Source organism: Bufo gargarizans, chromosome 8, assembly GCF_014858855.1.
Source record: "Bufo gargarizans isolate SCDJY-AF-19 chromosome 8, ASM1485885v1, whole genome shotgun sequence".
Taxonomy (NCBI): domain Eukaryota; kingdom Metazoa; phylum Chordata; class Amphibia; order Anura; family Bufonidae; genus Bufo; species Bufo gargarizans.
The window spans coordinates 140,080,898-140,103,339 of record NC_058087.1 but is presented as its reverse complement, the minus strand read 5'-3'; the positions used below and the strand labels follow the sequence as shown (position 1 = coordinate 140,103,339).

The following is a 22,442-nucleotide window of genomic DNA, read 5'->3' as shown; positions in this document are numbered from 1 at the left end:
GGTTAACATTCTGGGCTGTAACGTCGAAGGTTGTGAGTTTTAATCCTGTCAGAAACTTTTCAGAAATAGAGGCTAAATTAAATCTATTTTTTTTTTTTTGTAATTGTAAATATATATAGATAAAATCATACTTCTGATATATATGAACGCATAATATGTGGGAAACTACCAATGATGTTTTAGCCATAATATATTTACATAAATTCTAATATATTATATATTCTAATTTATAAAATATGTAAATATATTATGGCTAAAAACGTATATATATGTTAATTAAATATAGTCTCTGTTTCTGACGGGATTCAAACTCACAACCTTCAACATTCCAACACAGAATGTTAACCTCTACACTATAGAGCTGCATGACCAGTTTCTTAAAAAAATAAAAAATAAATATGAGACTTCTGCTGTATAGGAATACTTACGGCTAGTAAGTATTCCTATACAGCAGAGGTTTAATAAATATATCTATATATACAGTACAGACCAAAAGTTTGGACACACCTTCTCATTCAAAGAGTTTTCTTTATTTTCATGACTTTGAAAATTGTAGATTCACACTGAAGGCATCAAAACTATGAATTAACACATGTGGAATTATATACATAACAAAAAAGTGTGAAACAACTGAAAATATGTCATATTCTAGGTTCTTCAAAGTAGCCACCTTTTGCTTTGATTACTGCTTTGCAGACTCTTGGCATTCTCTTGATGAGCTTCAAGAGGTAGTCACCTGAAATGGTCTTCCAACAGTCTTGAAGGAGTTCCCAGAGATGCTTAGCACTTGTTGGCCCTTTTGCCTTCACTCTGCGGTCCAGCTCACCCCCAAACCATCTCGATTGGGTTCAGGTCCGGTGACTGTGGAGGCCAGGTCATCTGACGCAGCACCCCATCACTCTCCTTCATGGTCAAATAGCCCTTACACAGCCTGGAGGTGTGTTTGGGGTCATTGTCCTGTTGAAAAATAAATGATGGTCCAACTAAGCGCAAACCGGATGGAATAGCACGCTGCTGCAAGATGCTGTGGTAGCCATGCTGGTTCAGTATGCCTTCAATTTTGAATAAATCCCCAACAGTGTCACCAGCAAAGCACCCCCACACCATCACACCTCCTCCTCCATGCTTCACGGTGGGAACCAGGCATGTAGAGTCCATCCGTTCACCTTTTCTGCGTCGCACAAAGACACGGTGGTTGGAACCAAAGATCTCAAATTTGGACTCATCAGACTAAAGCACAGATTTCCACTGGTCTAATGTCCATTTCTTGTGTTCTTTAGCCCAAACAAGTCACTTCTGCTTGTTGCCTGTCCTTAGCAGTGGTTTCCTAGCAGATATTCTACCATGAAGGCCTGATTCACACAGTTTCCTCTTAACAGTTGTTCTTGAGATGTGTCTGTTGCTAGAACTCTGTGTGGCATTGACCTGGTCTCTAATCTGAGCTGCTGTTAGCCTGCGATTTCTGAGGCTGGTGACTCGGATGAACTTATCCTCTGCAGCAGAGGTGACTCTTGGTCTTCCTTTCCTGGGGCGGTCCGCATGTGAGCCAGTTTCTTTGTAGCGCTTGATGGTTTTTGTAACTGCACTTGGGGACACTTTCAAAGTTTTCCCAATTTTTCGGACTGACTGACCTTAATTTCTTAAAGTAATGATGACCACTTGTTTTTCTTTACTTAGCTGTTTTTTTCTTGCCATAATACAAATTCTAACAGTCTATTCAGTAGGACTATCAGCTGTGTATCCACCTGAATTCTCCACAACGCAACTGATGGTCCCAACCCCATTTATAAGGCAAGAAATCCCACTTATTAAACCTGACAGGGCACACCTGTGAAGTGAAAACCATTTCAGGTGAATTCCTCTTAAAGCTCATCAAGAGAATGCCAAGAGTGTGCAAAGCAGTAATCAAAGAAAAAGGTGGCTACTTTGAATAACTAGAATATGACATATTTTCAGTTGTTTTACACTTTTTTGTTATGTATATAATTCCACATGTGTTAATTCATAGTTTTGATGCCTTCAGTGTGAATCTACAATTTTCATAGTCATGAAAATAAAGAAAACTCTTTGAATGAGAAGGTGTGTCTAAACTTTTGGTCTGTACTGTATATATATATATATATATATATATATATACAGTCATGTGAAAAAATTAGGACACCCTTTGAAAGCATGTGGTTTTTTGTAACATTTTTAATAAAAGGTTATTTCATCTCCGTTTCAACAATACAGAGAGATTAAAGTAATCCGACTAAACAAAGAAAACTGAAGAAAAGTCTTTTCAAGATCTTCTGTAAATGTCATTCTACAAAAATGCCTATTCTAACTGAGGAAAAAGATAGGACACCCTTGCCCCTAATAGCGAGTGTTACCTCCTTTGGCTGAAATAACTGCAGTGAGACGGTTCTTGTAGCCATCTACCAGTCTTCGACATCGGTCTGAGGAAATTTTACCCCACTCCTCAATGCAGAACTTTTTCAGCTGTGAGATGTTTGAGGGGTTTCTTGCACGTACAGCCCTTTTCAAGTCACCCCACAGCATCTCAATGGGATTCAAATCTGGACTTTGACTTGGCCATTCCAGGACTCTCCATTTCTTCTTTTTCAGCCAATCTTTGGTTGATTTACTAGTATGTTTTGGGTCATTGTCATGTTGCATGGTCCAGTTCCGCTTCAGCTTTAATTTTCTAACTGATGGTCTCACATGTTCTTCAAGCACCTTCTGATACACAGTAGAATTCATCGTGGATTCTATGATGGTGAGCTGACCAGGTCCTGCTGCAGCAAAGCAGCCCCAAACCATGACACTTCCACCTCCATGCTTCACAGTTGGTATGAGGTTCTTTTCTTGGAATGCCGTGTTTGGTTTACGCCAAACATGTCCTCTGCTGTTGTGTCCAAATAATTCAATTTTGGACTCATCTGTCCAAAGAACATTATTCCAGAAGTCCTGGTCTTTGTCAACTTTATCTCTGGCAAATGTCAGTCTGGCCTCGATGTTTCTCTTGGAAAGCAAAGGTTTCCTCCTTGCACACCTCCCATGCAAGTTAAACTTGTACAGTCTCTTTCTGATTGTAGAGGCATGTACTTCTACATCAACAGTAGCCAGAGCCTGCTGTAGTTCTCGAGATGACACTTTAGGGTTTTTGGAGACCTCTTTTAGCATCTTGCGGTCTGCTCTTGGGGTGAACTTGCTGGGGCGACCAGTCCTGGGCATGTTGGCAGTTGTTTTGAAAGCCCTCCACTTGTAGACTATCTTCCGGACAGTGGAATGGCTGATTTCAAAATCTTTTGAGATCTTTTTAAATCCCTTCCCAGACTCATAGGCTGCTACAATCTTTTTTCTGAAGTCCTCTGACAGCTCTTTTGCTCTCACCATGGTGCTCACTCTCACTTCAACAGTCAGGAGCACACCAAACTAAATGTCTGAGGTTTAAATAGGGCAAGCCTCATTCAACATGCAGAGTAACGATCTACTAATTATGTGCACCTGGTGTGATATACCTGTGTGAGATCTGAGCCAATTTAAGAGGGAATACATGTGAGGGTGTCCTATCTTTTTCCTCAGTTAGAATAGGCATTTTTGTAGAATGACATTTACAGAAGATCTTGAAAAGACTTTTCTTCAGTTTTCTTTGTTTAGTCGGATTACTTTAATCTCTCTGTATTGTTGAAACGGAGATGAAATAACCTTTTATTAAAAATGTTACAAAAAACCACATGCTTTCAAAGGGTGTCCTAATTTTTTCACATGACTGTATATGTATATATTATTATATATATATATATATATATTTTTTTTTTTTTTAAAGGAACTGGCAATGCAGTCCTATAGTGTAGTGGTTAAGATTATTGGCTGTAATGTAGAAGGTTGTGAGTTTGAATCCTGCCAGAAACTTTTCAGAAATAGAGGCCAAATTAGATTTAAAAACACTGGGTGTCCCTTAGCACTGACTCCATATATGGACATAGCTATATATGAAGTCAGAGCAGGGGCTCCTAAGCCGAACTAGAGTCCAAAGACCCTCTTCTTTTTAGAGCAGGGGGTGCCTGGTTTAATGCTCGGGTTCTCCCTTTAACTTCCATTGTGCTCGGGTGCTTTGTAGAGCACCGGAGCATCGGGAAATGTTCTACTTGAGCACCAGAGCACCAGAGCACACAAGCACTTTGGTGCTCGACCAACACTACTCCATGTGCATTTCTCCAATTATTCTGCTACATTTATATTAAGTCGGCAGCTCAAGGGGAGTGTCATTTCTCAGGGGGAGTGTCTTTCTCTCCATAGCTCTCTCCCTATGACAGCTCAAGAGGTAGTTGAAGGATGAAACTGAGCATGTGCGGCCATCTTAGTAAACAGGACAAAGAAATAGGGAAAAAAACAAACAGGAGGTGTCGCTATACATTTTATTGGATAACTCAGTAGCTATAATACATTTTTTATTGCATGCAATTATAAAAGAACTCAGGTCCAGATGTCAGTTTGAAAACTGTAGAATATTTTTCTTAGGACAACCCCTTTAACCACTTCAGCCCCGCTAGGTGAAACCCCCTTCATGACCAGAGCACTTTTTACACTTCGGCACTACACTACTTTCACCGTTTATCGCTCGGTCATGCAACTTACCATACAAATGAATTTTACCTCCTTTTCTTCTCACTAATAGAGCTTTCATTTGGTGGTATTTCATTGCTGCTGGCATTTTTACTTTTTTTGTTATTAATCAAAATGTAACGATTTTTTTGCAAAAAAATGACATTTTTCACTTTCAGCTGTAAAATTTTGCAAAAAAAACGACATCCATATATAAATTTTTCGCCAAATTTATTTTTCTACATGTCTTTGATAAAAAAAAAATGTTTGGGCAAAAAAAAATGGTTTGGGTAAAAGTTATAGCATTTACAAACTATGGTACAAAAATGTGAATTTCCGCTTTTTGAAGCAGCTCTGACTTTCTGAGCACCTGTCATGATTCCTGAGGTTCTACAATGCCCAAACAGTAGAAAACCCCCACAAATGACCCCATTTCGGAAAGTAGACACCCTAAGGTATTCGCTGATGGGCATAGTGAGTTCATAGAACTTTTTATTTTTTGTCACAAGTTAGCGGAAAATGATGATGATTTTATTTTTTTTATTTTTTCTTACAAAGTCTCATATTCCACTAACTTGCGACAAAAAATAAAAATTCTAGGAACTCGCCATGCCCCTCACGGAATACCTTGGGGTGTCTTCTTTCCAAAATGGGGTCACTTGTGGCGTAGTTATACTGCCCTGGCAATTTAGGGGCCCATATGTGTGAGAAGTACTTTGCAATCAAAATCTGTAAAAAATGACCGGTGAAATCCGAAAGGTGCACTTTGGAATATGTGCCCCTTTGCCCACCTTGGCAGCAAAAAAGTGTGACACATCTGGTATCGCCGTACTCAGGAGAAGTTGGGGAATGTGTTTTGGGGTGTCATTTTACATATACCCATGCTGGGTGAGAAAAATATCTTGGTCAAATGCCAACTTTGTATAAAAAAATGGGAAAAGTTGTCTTTTGCCAAGATATTTCTCTCATCCAGCATGGGTATATGTAAAATGACACCCCAAAACACATTCCCCAACTTCTCCTGAGTACGGCGATACCAGATGTGTCACACTTTTTTGCTGCCAAGGTGGGCAAAGGGGCACATATTCCAAAGTGCACCTTTCAGATTTTGCAGGCCATTTTTTACACATTTTGATTGCAAGGTACTTCTCACACATTTGGGCCCCTAAATTGCCAGGGCAGTATAACTACGCCACAAGTGACCCCATTTTGGAAAGAAGACACCCCAAGGTATTCCGTGAGGGGCACTGCGAGTTCCTAGAATTTTTTATTTTTTGTCACAAGTTAGCGGAAAATGATGATTTTTTTTTTTTCTCTTTTTTCCTTACAAATTCCACTAACTTGCGACAAAAAATAAAAAATTCTAGGAACTCGCCATGCCCCTCACGGAATACCTTGGGGTGTCTTCTTTCCAAAATGGGGTCACTTGTGGCGTAGTTATACTGCCCTGGCAATTTAGGGGCCCAAATGTGTGAGAAGTACTTTGCAATCAAAATGTGTAAAAAATGACCGGTGAAATCCGAAAGGTGCACTTTGGAATATGTGCCCCTTTGCCCACCTTGGCATCAAAAAAGTGTCACACATCTGGTATCGCCGTACTCAGGAGAAGTTGGGGAATGTGTTTTGGGGTGTCATTTTACATATACCCATGCTGGGTGAGAGAAATATCTTGGCAAAAGACAACTTTTAACATTTTTTTATACAAAGTTGGCATTTGACCAAGATATTTTTCTCACCCAGCATGGGTATATGTAAAATGACACCCCAAAACACATTCCCCAACTTCTCCTGAGTACGGTGATACCAGATGTGTCACACTTTTTTGCAGCCTAGATGCGCAAAGGGGCCCAAATTCCTTTTAGGAGGGCATTTTTAGACATTTGGATCCCAGACTTCTTCTCACGCTTTAGGGCCCCTAAAAACCCAGGGCAGTATAAATACCCCACATGTGACCCCACTTTGGAAAGAAGACACCCCAAGGTATCCAATGAGGGGCCTGGCAAGTTCATAGAATTTTTTTTTTTTTTGCATAAGTTAGCGGAAATTGTTTTTTTAATTTTTTTTTCTCACAAAGTCTCACTTTCCGCTAACTTAGGACAAAAATTTCAATCTTTCATGGACTCAATATGCCCCTCAGCAAATACCTTGGGGTGTCTTCTTTCCAAAATGGGGTCAGTTGTGGGGTGTTTGTACTGCCCTGGCATTTGAGGGTCTCCGCAATCATTACATGTATGGCCAGCATTAGGAGTTTCTGCTATTCTCCTTATATTGAGCATACAGGTAATGAGATTTTTTTTTCCGTTCAGCCTCTGGGCTGAAAGAAAAAAATGAACGGCACAGATTTCTTCATTCGCATCGATCAATGTGGATGAAAAAATCTCTGCCAAAAAAAAAAAAATGGAGGGGAAAGGCGTCTGCCAGGACATAGGAGCTCCGCCCTACATCCATACCCACTTAGCTCGTATGCCCTGGCAAACCAGATTCCTCCATTCACATCAATCGATGTGGATGAATAAATCATTGCCGGGATTTTTTTTTTTTTTTTTATATATATATATACAAAGTGCTTGCCAAAGCATAGGAACGCCACCTCCTCCTCAGCTCGTATGCCTCGGCAAACGTATCTGTCACTGCAGAGGAGAAAATCCCGTCTTGCAGCGCCGCATACACCGACTTGCGTGTAATCTGACAGCAGCGCAATGCTTCTGTCAGAATGCACATCGGTGCTGCAGCTAGTCAATCGGTTGGTCCACCTGGAAGGTAAAAAAAGAAAAAAAAAAAAAAAGAAAAAACCAGGCCGCAACGCAATAATTTTATTAACTTTGCAACAGAACATGTAACTTTAACTTTTTTAACTGAACATTAACGTGTTTGCTTACTGGTGTGTTTTTTTTTTTTTTTTTTTTTTTTTACCTTTATAGAACAAACCTCTCCTTCCCCATGGGTCAATGTGCAAAGCGCAAATCGCCCAAAGATGTGGCGAAGTGCGTTATGCACTTTGTCCCATGTGAAAGGAGACGTTTGCAGCAGCAGTGAGTGAATGGGCCCTAATAGCCCTGTGTGCCTGTCCTGGTGAGATGATCCCTATGCTAATAGTGTACCTGTGAGTGGTACTTCCGGAAACACTCTCCAAAGCATAGGGCAGGGTGGTCCGGACAGTCAGGACAGAAATAGCGGGTGTCACGCCTTATTCCACTCCTGCTACAGACACAACATCTTTTTCGGGGTGACGGTTGGGTTGAGGTACCAGGAACGACATTGGGGAAATGTCGCTCGTGTAGACGGCTAACTACACTGGTGGTTGGGGCCACGGAACCTCCTGGATACAGGAGGTTCTCGATGATCTCTTCCTGAAATTTGAGGAAGGATCCAGTTCTCCCAGCCTTACTGTAGAGAACAAAACTATTGTACAGAGCCAATTGAATTAAATATACAGACACCTTCTTATACCAGCGTCTGGTGCGTCGGGAAACTAAATACGGAGACAACATCTGGTCATTGAAGTCGACCCCTCCCATGTGGAGGTTATAGTCGTGGACTGAGAGGGGCTTTTCAATGACACGGGTTGCTCGCTCAATTTGTATTGTCGTGTCTGCGTGAATGGAGGAGAGCATGTAAACGTCACGCTTGTCTCTCCATTTCACCGCGAGCAGTTCTTCGTTACACAGTGCGGCCCTCTGCCCCCTTGCAAGACGGGTGCTAACGAGCCGTTGGGGGAAGCCCGCGCGACTAGTTCGCGCGGTACCACAGGCGCCAATCCGTTCTAGAAACAAATGCCTAAAGAGGGCCACACTTGTGTAAAAATTGTCCACATAAAGATGGTACCCCTTGCCGAATAAGGGTGACACCAAGTCCCAAACTGTCTTCCCACTGCTCCCCAGGTAGTCAGGGCAACCGACCGGCTCCAGGGTCTGATCTTTTCCCTCATAGACCCGAAATTTGTGGGTATAGCCTGTGGCCCTTTCACAGAGCTTATACAATTTGACCCCATACCGGGCGCGCTTGCTTGGGATGTATTGTTTGAAGCCAAGGCGCCCGGTAAAATGTATCAGGGACTCGTCTACGCAGATGTTTTGCTCTGGGGTATAAATATCTGCAAATTTCTGGTTGAAATGGTCTATGAGGGGCCGAATTTTGTGGAGCCGGTCAAAAGCAGGGTGGCCCCTGGGACGGGAGGCGGTGTTGTCACTAAAGTGCAGGAACCGCAGGATGGCCTCAAAACGTGCCCTGGACATGGCAGCAGAGAACATGGGCATGTGATGAATCGGGTTCGTGGACCAATATGACCGCAATTCATGCTTTTTTGTCAGGCCCATGTTGAGGAGGAGGCCCAGAAAAGTTTTAAGTTCGGAAACTTGGACTGGTTTCCACCGGAAAGGCTGGGCATAAAAGCTTCCCGGGTTAGCGGTGATAAATTGTGTGGCATACCTGTTTGTTTCGGCCACAACTATGTCTAAAAGCTCCGCAGTCAAGAACAGCTCAAAAAATCCCAGGGCCGAACCGATCTGAGCCGTCTCAACCCGAACTCCAGACTGGGCAGTGAAAGGGAAAACTACAGGTGCGGCTGAAGTTGGGGACTGCCAATCAGGGTTTGCCAGCACCTCTGGGATTCTAGGGGCTCTACGGGCACGTCTTTGCGGTGGCTGCGACGGGGTCACTACTGCACGTGCCACCGTACCAGCTTCAACTGCCCTTCTGGTGCTCGCTACTTCACCAGGTTGTACGGCAGTGCTGGTACTAGGTCCAGGGAGGGCTGGGCTGCTGGTGTATGCCTCACCACGTAATCCGACAGCACCAGCCCCACTCTGCTGCTCTTGAAGCGGATCCTGCGCAACCTGCGGTCTAGCGACACGGGGCCGGGTACGCCTGGTGGTATCAGGGACCTCAGCCTCCTCGTCCGAACTTTGGGTCAGAGAGCCACTGCTTTCTACAGGTTCGTATTCTGACCCGCTGGATTCATCAGATGAGGGTTCCCACTCCTCATCCGACTGGGTCAGAAGCCTGTAGGCCTCTTCAGAGGAATACCCCCTGTTAGACATGTGGGCAACTAAATTTAGGGGTATTCCCTGAGACTACCCAAGAAAAAAAAAGCAAGCCTGTCTTACAAAGGGGAGGCTAGCGAAGTACCGGAGGCCGCTGCGGTTGATAAAAAATATCAAAACTGATTTTTTTATCGCCGCAGTGCGTGTAAAGTGAATGTGCAGTGATCAAAAAAAAATTTTTTTTTGTCACTGCGGTGGGGCGGGTGTGGGCGAACGCACGTGTGGGCGACCGATCAGGCCTGATCGGGCAAACACTGCGTTTTGGGTGGAGGGCGAACTAAAGTGACACTAATACAATTATAGATCTGACCGTGATCAGTTTTGATCACTTCCAGATACTATAAAAGTACAAATGCTGATTAGCGATACGCTAATCAGCGAATAACGGACTGCGGTGCGGTGGGCTGGGCGCTAACTGATCGCTAACTACCTAACCAAGGGACCTAAACTATACCTAAAACCTAACGGTCAATAACAGTGAAAAAAAAAAGTGACAGTTTGCACTGATCACTTTTTTCTTTTCACTTGTGATTGACAGGGGTGATCAAAGGGGTGATCAAAGGGTTAATTGGGGTTCAGGGGGGTGATCAGGGGCTATAGTGTAGTGTTTGGTGTACTCACTGTGAAGCCTGCTCCTCTGCTGGATCCAACCGACGAAAAGAACCAGCAGAGGAGCAGGCAGCCATATAACAGATCATATTTACAAATATGATCTGCTATCTGGCACTTTGATTGGATTTTTTAAAAATCAGCAACCTGCCAGCCACGATCATTGGCTGGCAGGTTGCTGACGAAATACTTCTCGATTAAATGCCGGCGCGAACTGCGCACGCGCGGGCGCATACTCGCGTCATCTCGCGTCTCGCGAGATGACGCGTATATGCGTGACTGTGCGCAGCGCTGCCACCTCCGGAACGCACATGTGCGTTAGGCGGTCCGGAGGTGGTTAAAGTGAATCTCCATTTTTTGTCTGCATGGTGTTTTCACATCCAAAATTCTGTGCTACTTAATTTCTAAGTCCAACTTTGTAACTCCTTTTACATATAGCTTAGTTTTTCTGATGCTAACCTTGACATCTAAGACATTCACATAAATTTTAAGTGTCAGTCTGGCAGTCACCCTATAGGGAGGATAGGATATATTATACAGTTTAGTGTTGCTGTAAGTAGTCAAAGTGGACCTGTCGCCTCTCCTGACATGTCTCTTTTAGTAAATAATTGTATTCTACATACACTAACAATTCCAGAGTCATTCCTCTATTATTCCCACTAGAGGTTTATGAACAAAAGTACGACTATGTTTTACTAGTTGGGGGTGTGTCTATGCACAGTCTGATACTATCCAATCATGCGCAGCCGCCCTCTATTTATTTCTATGGGGCTGCCAAAAATAGCCGAGCACTGGCTCGGCTACTTCCGTTGGTCCCATAGAAATGAATGGGAGTGGTGGCCGCGCAAGAGCAGTGCGCTCCCATTCACTTTCATGGGGAGAGCACTTGGCAGGGTCCTCCAGCCACCATCTTCCCAGCTCCGTCCTCGATATAGGTACGGGTTCCACCACGATATGCCCCCATTATCTCAGCTGGGAATACCCCTTTGATGTCAGAATGGCCGTACTGAGGTCATACCACAAATTCCATCCTAGCACATCTAGGTAGACAAGTGACTTTGATTTAACGAAGCACCAGAAGTGCCAGACTTTTTCTCATCATAAACTTCTAGCAGAAATAATAGAGCGATGGCACAGCACAGCGTTATTAGCAAAGATGCCCCAGAATTGTTATTACAAGGTAAATGTAAGTAGTTACTAAAACAGCCATGTCAGGAGAGGTGACAGGTCCTTCTGTAATGGTTTTTAAGGGTGGGCCTTCACTTCAGCTGCTTTATTCCCTGCTTTGTAACAAATGTTGTGATCGCATAGTTCCTGCTTGCCTCCATACTATTTTGGCACAGTGATGATATGGGCATAGGAGCTGTGTCTGCGCCATCGCCTGTGGATTCTGGCTTTATTATGTAGCTGCCACCTCGCTTAATGTTCAAAATCGGAGATAACTCTGATCCTGGCTGTTATCTCCTGTTATCATAACCCATATAGATGTATTGAAGTGTATTACAGTATATGAACAATTAGTATTTTAGTCCCACTAGGGGATTTGAACGTCTAATCTCAAAAGTGAAAGAAGTTGTAAAAAAATTGTAATAAAGAAAAGTAAAAACCTATATTGTACATAAATGGTATTGTGGCGTTCAGAATGCCCAGTATGATAAAATAAACGCTGAAATAATAGCTGTTTTTTGTCCATTCCACATCACATAAAGGTTAAAAGTGATCAAAATTGATGCCAATTAAAGCTACAAGTTGTCCTGAAAAAACAGCTCAGTTGACACATTCTTCTACCTTTCCCACTGCAGCACAAGAACAGTTCACACTGCGCAGTTTCAGAAATACCGCCACCCTTGATCTGAAAGCCAATAATCCTCTCTGATAAGTTGCCCCTTTTACCCATGACAGTAACAAGGGATATGTGTGCAGAAAGCCTATCACACACCTTATATACCCACCAAGCCAGCTCACCACATGGGACTTCCTTCATGAGCTACACGTTGCTGATGTAGAAACTAGGAAGTGGTCGTAATAATGTGACTCCACTATGTATATTCGCATATAAGTCATCATTACCAGGTCCGACTCTAGGATCCCCCAGTGATCAGTTGACTGAAGTCTTCATGGTGCCCCACACCATGCGGATGCCAAGAGTTGGACCACCACCTGCTTGATATTCTGTTTGAAGGATAGTTAGTGTTAAGTGAATTAAAGTTAATTTGGTTTGCAGCGAAGCCGAATTTCCTTGTGCTTTGTGGTAACTAATCGATTTTCCCTGAAATGGCAGTAAAAATTAAAAAAATCATACTTACCTCATCCATTTGAGCTCGAAGAGGCTGCCACGGCTGTCTTGCTTGAATATCCAGCACAAAATCTTGTGTTTGGTGACGTATCGCGTAACTACACTAGGCAACTTGATGACGTCATCACACACTATGCAAGATTTCACGCTGGATCTTCAAGCAAGATGGCTGAGCCGGCTTCTTCTTGCTCAAATGGATGAGGTAAGTACATCAATATTTTTTTAGGAGCAACCCCTAAAATGCTTTAATATCTCTGAGGGGTTCAATGACAGTGGCGGCGCAATGTCCATTGCACCAGTTCATTACAAAATCTTCACTTTGTGACAATGTAATTTGTAATTGTAAAATTCGGCAAAACAGCCAAATTGAATTTTGGAGAACTTTGCTAATTTCTAAGGATAAGGCCTCAATATTCAAGTCCAATCAACCCCCTTTAATGATTTATGCAAAGAAATGATATTCTTTATAACTACAATTATCATAGGTACCAAAATAATCCCTAAACCAAAGATGTCTGAGCCCTGGGGATCCATGTACATCGTTGAGAATCCAGTTATTGGAGCTTGGACCCTTTTTCTCCATGGACATGGGCATTATGCTATACGTGTAGAAGGATTTAAAGGTATGCTCCAAGTTTTTACTAAAACGGCAGATTTACTGGACTTTTAAATATATAGACGTTTATCTCATTCTCATTTTGCTTTTGTCTTTCAGTAAGGAACATATCATGTAAGTCATCATACAAGTTTGCAAGGGATAGAGTTACCTAGGAATCCAACAACATGATATGGGGAGAATCCTGACCTCATGATGATGTTTTTGTGTTTTATGTTCCCTGCGCTGCAGCACCCTATTAGTATAAAGTGATGACTTATCTTAGCGCTATGCAATTACTTTATCATATAGGAATAACACTTAATTCTACTAATACTACTCTGCATTCTAATAATAACCTACTACAAAATAAATCTGTAAAATGCTTTTATTCAGTCCAATTATCAGACTACAGATTGTCCTTAATACTTTTATCTCTATTTTACCTATCATGAAATTAAAGGGGTTGTCCATTTATTCAAAAACATGGCAGTCACCAATCCATGGGTTGTGTCTGGTATTACAGTTTATTAAAGTGTATGGGGCTGAGCTGCAATACCATGCACAACCCATGGACAGGGGTGGTGCTGTTTTGAAAAGAAAGCAGCCATTTTTTTCTACTCCTTGACAATCCTTGTGTCCCTACCTCATGGTTTGAGTGTTTAATTTAAAGGAATTGTCCAAGGTTAGAATAAAGGGTGCATGGCAGTATGTTTCCAGAAAAAAAATCACTGCTTTGTCCATGGTCAATGTCTAGTATTGTAGTTCATCTTCATTCAAGTGAAGAAAAAAAAAAAGAAAAAATATGATTTTTTTTCTAGCCTTGGATAGAATGTTGTAATACGCTTTATCTCATAACAGCTACTTGAGTGCTTTACCGGGGGGAAGGGAGGGGGGGGGTGTTTCTTTAAAAAGTGTCATAAAGGGTTAAAAATGCTAAAAAGAAGAATCCCTCACCCTCACTGATTCCCCATTACCTCTCACATCCAGGTCCCAGCTCGACACACAGAGAGCACCTGGAAATGCCTGTTCAGCCAATCACTGGCTGAGGTGGGTCACTGTTAAGGCCATATCTCCAGGCATTTCCTGTGTGTCGGATCGGCACCAGGAAGTGGAGAGCAGTGAGGACTGGAGCAGCATTAACACAGCATTGGTGGGGGATCAGTGAGGGTGAGTATTGCTTATTTTTCTATTTTTTAACCCCCATCTGTTCCTTTTTAAAATAATCCTCCCCACCCCAAGAAATTATCTTTAAAGGGGTTATCCAACTCTTTGTAACTGATAACCTATCCTCAGCATCTGATCGGTGGGGGTCTGACAGCTGTTTGAAAAGGCCCTGGTGCATAGGCCATGTGACCAATCATCATGATGTCACTGGTGTAAGGTAAGCAGGGAGAATTCCGTGGCGCTCACAGGAGTGCTCGGGCCTTCTCAAACAACTGATTAGTGGGGGTCCCGAGTGTTGGACTCCCATACATTAGATGGTGAAGATCTATCCAGAGGATATGTAATTAGTTAAAATGTTTTTTACGATTTTACTGCTCATGACCTAACCTCTGGATAGGTCATCAATATCTCACACCTGGGACCCCTGCCGATCAGCAGTTTGAGAAGGCACCAGAGCTCCTGATATGACGCTCAGCCCTATTATATTCAATGGGGCTGAGCTCTGCCTCGGCCACCTGACCAATGAATGTGTCGTCACTGACCTAAGGAAAGCAGCGAGAAGGTTGTGGTGCTCACAGGAGCGCCGCTGCCTTCTCAAACAGCTGATTGGCGGGGGTCCCAGGTGTCAGACCTCCACCCATTAGATACTGTTATCCTGTGGATAGGTCAACAGTACTGAAATCTCGGAAAACCTCTTTAAACATCAGATAACCCCTTTAACCGTATAATAATTTACATGCTTGCAAAATGAAAACCCTCTCAGTCCAGAATCTTTTACTTAGGCCTCATGCACACGACAGTTGTTTTTTTCGGTCCGCAAAATGGGGTTCCGTTGTTCCATGATCCGTTTCCGTTTTTGTTTCCGTGTGTCTTTCTTTTATTTTTGGAGGACCACCAGACATAAAGGAAAGTAAAAAAAAGTCTAAGACAGGTTTGCCATGCAAATGAAAGGAAAAAAACTGACGTGGATGCGCGGACGTGGATGACAATCTTGTGTGCCTCCGCGTTTTTTAGCGGTCCCATTGACTTATATGGGTCCGCGAACCGATTTGCGTGAAAATAATAGGACAGGTTATATTTTTTTGACGGACTGGAACCACGGATCACGGACGTGGGTGGCAAACAGTGCATTGGCCAAGTTTTCAACGGACCCATTGAAAATCACGAAAAACGGCACAACGGACACGGAATAAAACAACATTCGTGTGCATGAGGCCTTATACATATTTTTAAGTTCTATTTTGTATTAAGGAATAGTTGACATTTACTGAATTTATATATTTTTTTGGCCAGATACTGAACATTGTCATGATTGTCACCCCGATGCTATATGTGAAGAATATTTTGGCATTAAAGAATGTTCATGCAATGAAGGGTTTATCGGTGATGGCTTTGCATGTTCTGACATTAATGAATGTGCCTACCCTTGGTCTAATAATTGTTCTGATATCTGTGTCAACACACCTGGTTCCTACATATGTGAATGCCCAACTGGATACACCAAAACTATGGATAACCACTGTGTTGATATTGATGAATGTTTAGACCCTGCACTCTACCGCTGTCAATCTCTGACTAATTGCTCAAAAAACGAGGGTGATTCTTGCTCTTGTAAGTCAGGAGAAGGGATCCATTGTGACAAGGAAGAATGTGCAACAAGTCTATGTGACCAAGATCTAGAATGTCTCAATGAAAGAGGATCCTACAGATGTTCTGATCCATGTTCTAGCTATACCACCCTCGATGAGCCTTGGAGAAGCACCCACATATCACATGGTGACAACTGTGACAACAAAAAAACTGGATGGTATAGATTCTCAGGGAGTGGAGGGATTCGACTTCCGGAAAATTGCGTGCCCGAAAATAAATGTGGCACTGAAGCCTCGATGTGGTTAAATGGCTCACATCCATTACCCAATGAAGGAATTGTCACCTATACTGCCTGCGCTCAGTGGGATGGTAACTGCTGCTATTGGTCGAGCATGGTGCAGGTCAAAGCCTGTCTAGATGGATATCATATATACAAATTACATGGAACGCCCAAATGTCCAGCAGCTTATTGTACAGGTAATGACATAGTACATATCACTTTGATGATTGTAAAAAATGGGGCAGATTTACTAAACCCACAAAAGGCATAGGTTGTCTAGACCTGTACCAAATTTATCACAGGGGCTCAAGGCTAGACACTTTAGCCTGTCTCTCCACCAATGATTGGTTGGCTTAGTTTGAGACACAATTTTATGCCAGACTTGGCCAATTTAGGTAGGGCATGACTCTTTCCTAGTAAGCGTATCCTTCCAGCTAAGCTCAGCCCAATGTTTGAGTGACTAATAAAATGTTGTAGAACCCTAGTTGTACCAACTTGAGCCAATTTTTAGCCAGTTCTATGTGCACAAATTAGTAAAGCTGGGCCAATGTACAGTATGTGCAATTTGGAATTGTCAAAAATGTAAAGCAATCTTCCCACAAACTGGGAATCCCACTGATTACGAGAAGATGGTCCCATGTACTCCTTTTGAATGGAAGAATGGTCGTGCATGCTTACTACTAGCAAAGCCCTGTTCTCAGCTACCCCCATCAGTCTCAAAGATGATGATCAACCACCACCGCTGAAGGGAATGGGTCACCAATTCTTGTAATTGTGGGGGTCCCAGTGGTAATGCTCCAAGCAATCAGAAACGTATCAACTATACTTCAAGTATTGTGGGGCTGGCTTTGCAACCCCAACTTTGCTGGGCGTATAGCCTTATTCTAATATAACCTGAAGTTGTAATCACTATTATAATGACATGGTTTCCTAACACTTAATAAATGTTTGTATTTGTTTGTCATTATATTATATTCACCTGACATTAGATCAAACTTTTGGAAATAACCCATGCTCCTGTGCAGAGGGTGAAGAATGCAAAAAAGTGAATGGAGTTGATGGCTGCTACTGCAAAGATGGGCGAGATATTCATCGTAAGTAAAATATTAATGCCCCTGTGCCAACAGGACTAGGCCTGGATGGATTTTCAGTGTCCAAATAAATATTGTTTCCATTCACTGGTACCACATCATTATTATTTACACCAGCCTGTTTAAATTTACAGTTATTGTATATTTTTGTTGTACAGACTGTGATCATTGTATATAGCTACAGAGCTACTGTCTAAATAACATGACAAAAACAAAGACAGGTGCACTCTGTGGTCTTACTAACCCTCATACTGGTGTAAAATTGAGAATTAGCCAACATATCCTGCTTGGAGGAGATGTCTGAGCCTGAGCACCGCACCAAGGTTTTTCAAGTAGCTCGGGAACCTAACGCTAAACCTACCTGGGCCATATGGGCAATACCAGGAGCCAGTGGGCGAATTACAGGTGCGCAAGGTCTGACTCAAAGCAATCTCCCAGTAACCTCCAGCATGTGACCATGCATACAATGGGAGGAGGCAGAGAGCTCTGAGCCCCACCCAAGACTGGCTGATATAGCCCGGGCCTCACATGTGCACCAGAATGCTGCCTGTGTATGGAACTTAAGGCACATTCAGACTAGGAGTTTCTACACCTCCAAAAATTCAAAATACAAACTACAAATTGGCGTGGTATTAAAAAGCAGGAAGTGCTCAACCCCATATGCAGTGGTGCATCTATACTGGGGGGTCAGATCCTGCACTTGTGGCCTGTTGCTAATGGCAATCCCCAGCAAAAATGCATACAATGGAGGATGCCTGCAGCGGACCACAAGTACCACAATGGACATCCTACACAGGATAGCAATTGTGTGGATGTGATAAGCAGTCAAAATAACATAACAAAAACAAAGACAGGTGCACTCTGCGATCTTACTAACTCTCGTACTGGTGTAAAATTGAGAATTAGCCAACATATCCTTTTGGAGGATATGTCTGAGTCCGAGCACCGCGCCAAGGTTTCTCAAGTAGCTCGGAAACCTAACGCTAAAGCAGGATATGTTGGCTAATTCTCAATTTTACAGCAGTACGAGAGTTAGTAAGACCGCAGAGTGCACCTGTCTTTGTTTTTGTTATGTTATTTTGACTGCTTATCACATCCACACAATTGCTATCTTGTGTAGGATGTCCATTGTGGTACTTGTGGTCCGCTGCAGGCATCCTCCATTGTATGCATTTTTGCTGGGGATTGCCATTAGCAACAGGCCACAAGTGCAGGATCTGACCCCCCAGTATAGATGGACCACTGCATATGGGGTTGAACACTTCCTGCTTTTTAATACCACGCCAAAATTTAGAGCTACTGTCTAGTTTTAATAATTTTAACCATACTTTGACCTAACCTGTATGGCCACCTTCGAATAATAAAAAAGGGTTACCCTTGTCCAGAGTGCTGAAATCGGGTCTTGCACCTCAACTAATAATAGAGTCCTGCACCTCAACCAATAATAGGGTCCTGCACCTCAACCAATAATAGGGTCCTGCACCTCAACCAATAATAGGGTCCTGCACCTCAACCAATAATAAATTCCTGCACATGAACAAATAATAGGGTCCTGCACCCCAACCAATAATAGGACCCTGAACCTCAACCAATAATAGGGCCGTGCACCTCAACCTATAATACGGTCCTGCACCTCAACTAATAATAGGGTCCTGCACCTCAACTAATAATAGGGTCCTGCACCCCAACCAATAATAGGGTCCTGCACCTCAGCCAATAGTAGGGTCTTGCACCCCAACCAATAATAGGGTCCTGCACCCCAAACCAATAATAGGGTCCTGCACCCCAACCAATAATAGGTTCCTGCACCCCAACCAATAATAGGGTCCTGCAACTCAACCAACAATAGGGTCCTACGCCTCAACCAATAATAGGGTCCTGCACCTCAACCAATAATAGGGTCCGGCACCTCAACCAATAATAAATTCCTGCATATGAACAAATAATAGGGTCCTGCACCCCAACCAATAATAGGACCCTGAACCTCAACCAATAATAGAGCCGTGCACCTCAACCTATAATACGGTCCTGCACCTCAACTAATAATAGCGTCCTGCACCTCAACTAATAATAGGGTCCTGCACCCCAACCAATAATAGGGTCCTGCACCTCAGCCAATAGTAGGGTCTTGCACCCCAACCAATAATAGGGTCCTGCACCCCAACCAATAATAGGGTCCTGCACCCCAACCAATAATAGGTTCCTGCACCCCAACCAATAATAGGGTCCTGCACCTCAACCAATAATAGGGTCCTACGCCTCAACCAATAATAAGGCCCTGCACCTCAACCTATAATAGGGTCCTGCACCTCAACCAATATTAGTGTCCTGCACCTCAGCTAATAGTAGAGTCCTGCACCTTAGCTAATAGTAGGGTCCTGCAACTCAACCAATAATAGGGTCCTGCACCTCAAACAATAATAGTGTCCTGCACCTCAGCTAATAGTAGAGTCCTGCACCTCAACTAATAGTAGGGTCCTGAAACCCAACCAATAATAGGGTCCTGCACCTCAACCAATAATAAGACCCTACACTTCACCTACAGATGAAAACATGTAACAGAGTTTCTTTGATAATAAAACCTATTCTTCTTTTGGTAAAATGTATCCCGTGTCACATTTTCCTAGGTTTAGAAGACTTGGATCTTCAATTACAATGTAACACACACAATATAAAAGCGTCATTAAGATCATGTCAACTGAAAAGTTTAAATGTCAAGAATATTCACTTCTCAGACGATCACTGCATAGGAGTCACAGACCGAGAGAAGACGAGCATGATTTCCATTATGTCTCCTCTTGAAGGTGAAAGGTGTGGAGCTCGCCAATATGTAAGCACATACCGAAAATATCTATCTGTTCAACTTTCTAGTAATCTGTGGGGAAAATATGTCATGTACCACTATGGTGTGGGGTGTAGTATGCAGAATAAGGGCGTTTTAACCTGTGTGAGGTATGGGGAAAAATAATCTATCTAATCTTTCTTTCTTTCTTTCTTAAGAAGACCTCATATACCAATTCAGGACAATTAGAGCACATTTTGTTCCTGTGGAATTGATTTGACGAATCAGACATAAAATGAATTTAAAGAAATTAGCTCATCTCTATTTAGCAGCTGCTTATACAGTGTATAGTATACAGTAAGATCCCTCTAGTAGTGGCTGCAGGCAGACTTTTGTTTAATTCTGTATCTGTGCACGGGATTTGAAAATCTGCATCACTATAATGATATATTATGAACTCAATCAGCGCTGAATGTTGGAGATAGAAGTGTCTGATGTTGTTAAAAGATTGAGCTTCTCCTTAGGAATCCAACATCCTCCTGACCTTCAAACATTGTATTCACTTACCCACTGTGAGGACCAGCAGGGATGTCTTTTCTCTCCAATATCTAGCAGTTAGAGGAATGGTGTTGTCCTGTCTATACTCCTCCCTAGCAATTTAGAAGGTTCTTGCAATTTGGTGACTTCTACCAAGCTTTCAGTTTCAAGTTTCCTTTCCACATTAAATAGATCATTTTCTTATTAAAAAACGAACTAACTTTGCCTCCTACAGAACAATGGGACACATGCGATCTACTGGAATACCATGTACATGGAGCTGGAACCAAGTAAAATAATTGTGAGGACTTCTGAACTTCAGCTCAATTTTTCTTGTGCATATCCTCTGGATCTTGTTAGTCAGACATCTGTAAAACCTGTCCTAAGGTAATGTGCCATCTTTGAGGCTGTATGGAAGAAATAACCCAACAAATCAAATTGTTCCTGCCTGCTCTTTAAAAGGTTTCTTCTTGATAAGCGAAAAAACAAAAACAAAACTTTTTTTTTTTTTTACAGAAACAGCGCCACACTTGTCCATGGGTTGTATCTGGTATTGCAGCTCAGATCCTTTCACATGAAAGGGGATGTGATGTAATACCAGTGACAACCCCTCAGCATTAGCGATGGTGTTTATGTAGAAGTAGACTCTTTTTTTTTTTTTTTTTTTTTAAATCCTGGAAACCCTTTTAAGGAAGACCCGTTACGTCTCCAGACATGTCTGTTTTAGTAACTGCTTTCATTCCCCATGTAATAACGATTCTGGATCATCTAGTCTTATGTCTCTATGTTGTGCCATTCCTTTATTATTCCTGCTAGAAGCTATCAATGCATTACTAGCAGTGTGCAATGAAGGTCCAGATGGTTGTTACCAGTTGAGGGTGTACCTACACAGTCTAACACTGGTAGCACTGATTAGATAGTGTCAGACTGTGCAGGGATACGCCCCCAACTGGTAACACCCATCTGGTCCTTCATTGAAAACTGCTAGTAATCCATTAATAACTTCTAGAAGGAATAATAAAGGAATAGCATCATAAGAATAGATGATCCAAAATCGTTATTGCATGGGGAATGCAAGTAGTTACTAAAAGTCAATAAATGTCAAGAGAGGGGACAGGTCCTCTTTAAGTCTTTAGATTCTCCCTTTGTCAGGAGGGTAAGAAGAAAAAAAGGTCCATGTGCTACTCTTCTTTTGTTTATTCTTTATTAATGGGGATGATAAGATGACGCGTTTCAGAGCTGTACTAGCTTCTACATCAGATCGCATCTGTAAGGGCATAAAACACACTGACATTTTTAAATGGCTTTCGGAGCGCGCCAAGGGACACTAAGGAAGGGGGGTGTCAAGAGGGGCATGTCCAATCATTTGAATTGGTAAACACAGGGTGAATTAAAACAAAGGTTGAAAGTAAAATATTAAAAGAACCATAATTAGTCAGGTTAGTGGTTACTGTAACATAGTAGGACAAAAACAAAACAACATAGAATTAGTCACGTTTAACTATTTGAAAGATAAGATGAAATTTGTAAAACCAACCACCAGATGGTGCCATATAACAAAAAAAATATGAGTTTGTGTTTGTAAAATTTATATATATATATATATATAGGTAATAAATAATTGAAGAGTAAATAAATAAGTAATAAATAATGGTAAAAAGTGGTGGACGGTGACTGTATCTGTGTGCCATATAGAACTGGTAAACCTGTAAGTATTTGTAAGATTGTTTCGGTGATTTCGTTTAGGCCTAAAGAGTTGATAGTTAGGAATTTGTAAGTCCAGAATACTTCCTTTCTTCTCAAAACATCAAATCTATGGTTAGTTATTGATGAAATGTGATTAATAGGTGTCATCTTTATTGA

General features: G+C 42.2%; 1 protein-coding gene across 1 annotated transcript in view; it reads left to right on the top strand.

Annotated features, from left to right (window-relative positions):
* LOC122945439 (uromodulin-like) overlaps nucleotides 1-22,442 on the top strand; it is a 77,724-nt gene that overhangs the window by 6,573 nt on the left and 48,709 nt on the right. Inside the window, exons 5-10 of the mRNA XM_044304508.1 lie at nucleotides 13,023-13,160; nucleotides 13,253-13,267; nucleotides 15,593-16,366; nucleotides 17,159-17,263; nucleotides 19,888-20,090; nucleotides 20,815-20,966. Of these exons, the coding sequence (XP_044160443.1) occupies nucleotides 13,023-13,160; nucleotides 13,253-13,267; nucleotides 15,593-16,366; nucleotides 17,159-17,263; nucleotides 19,888-20,090; nucleotides 20,815-20,966 (1,387 nt within the window). The remainder of the gene's footprint in view (nucleotides 1-13,022; nucleotides 13,161-13,252; nucleotides 13,268-15,592; nucleotides 16,367-17,158; nucleotides 17,264-19,887; nucleotides 20,091-20,814; nucleotides 20,967-22,442) is intronic.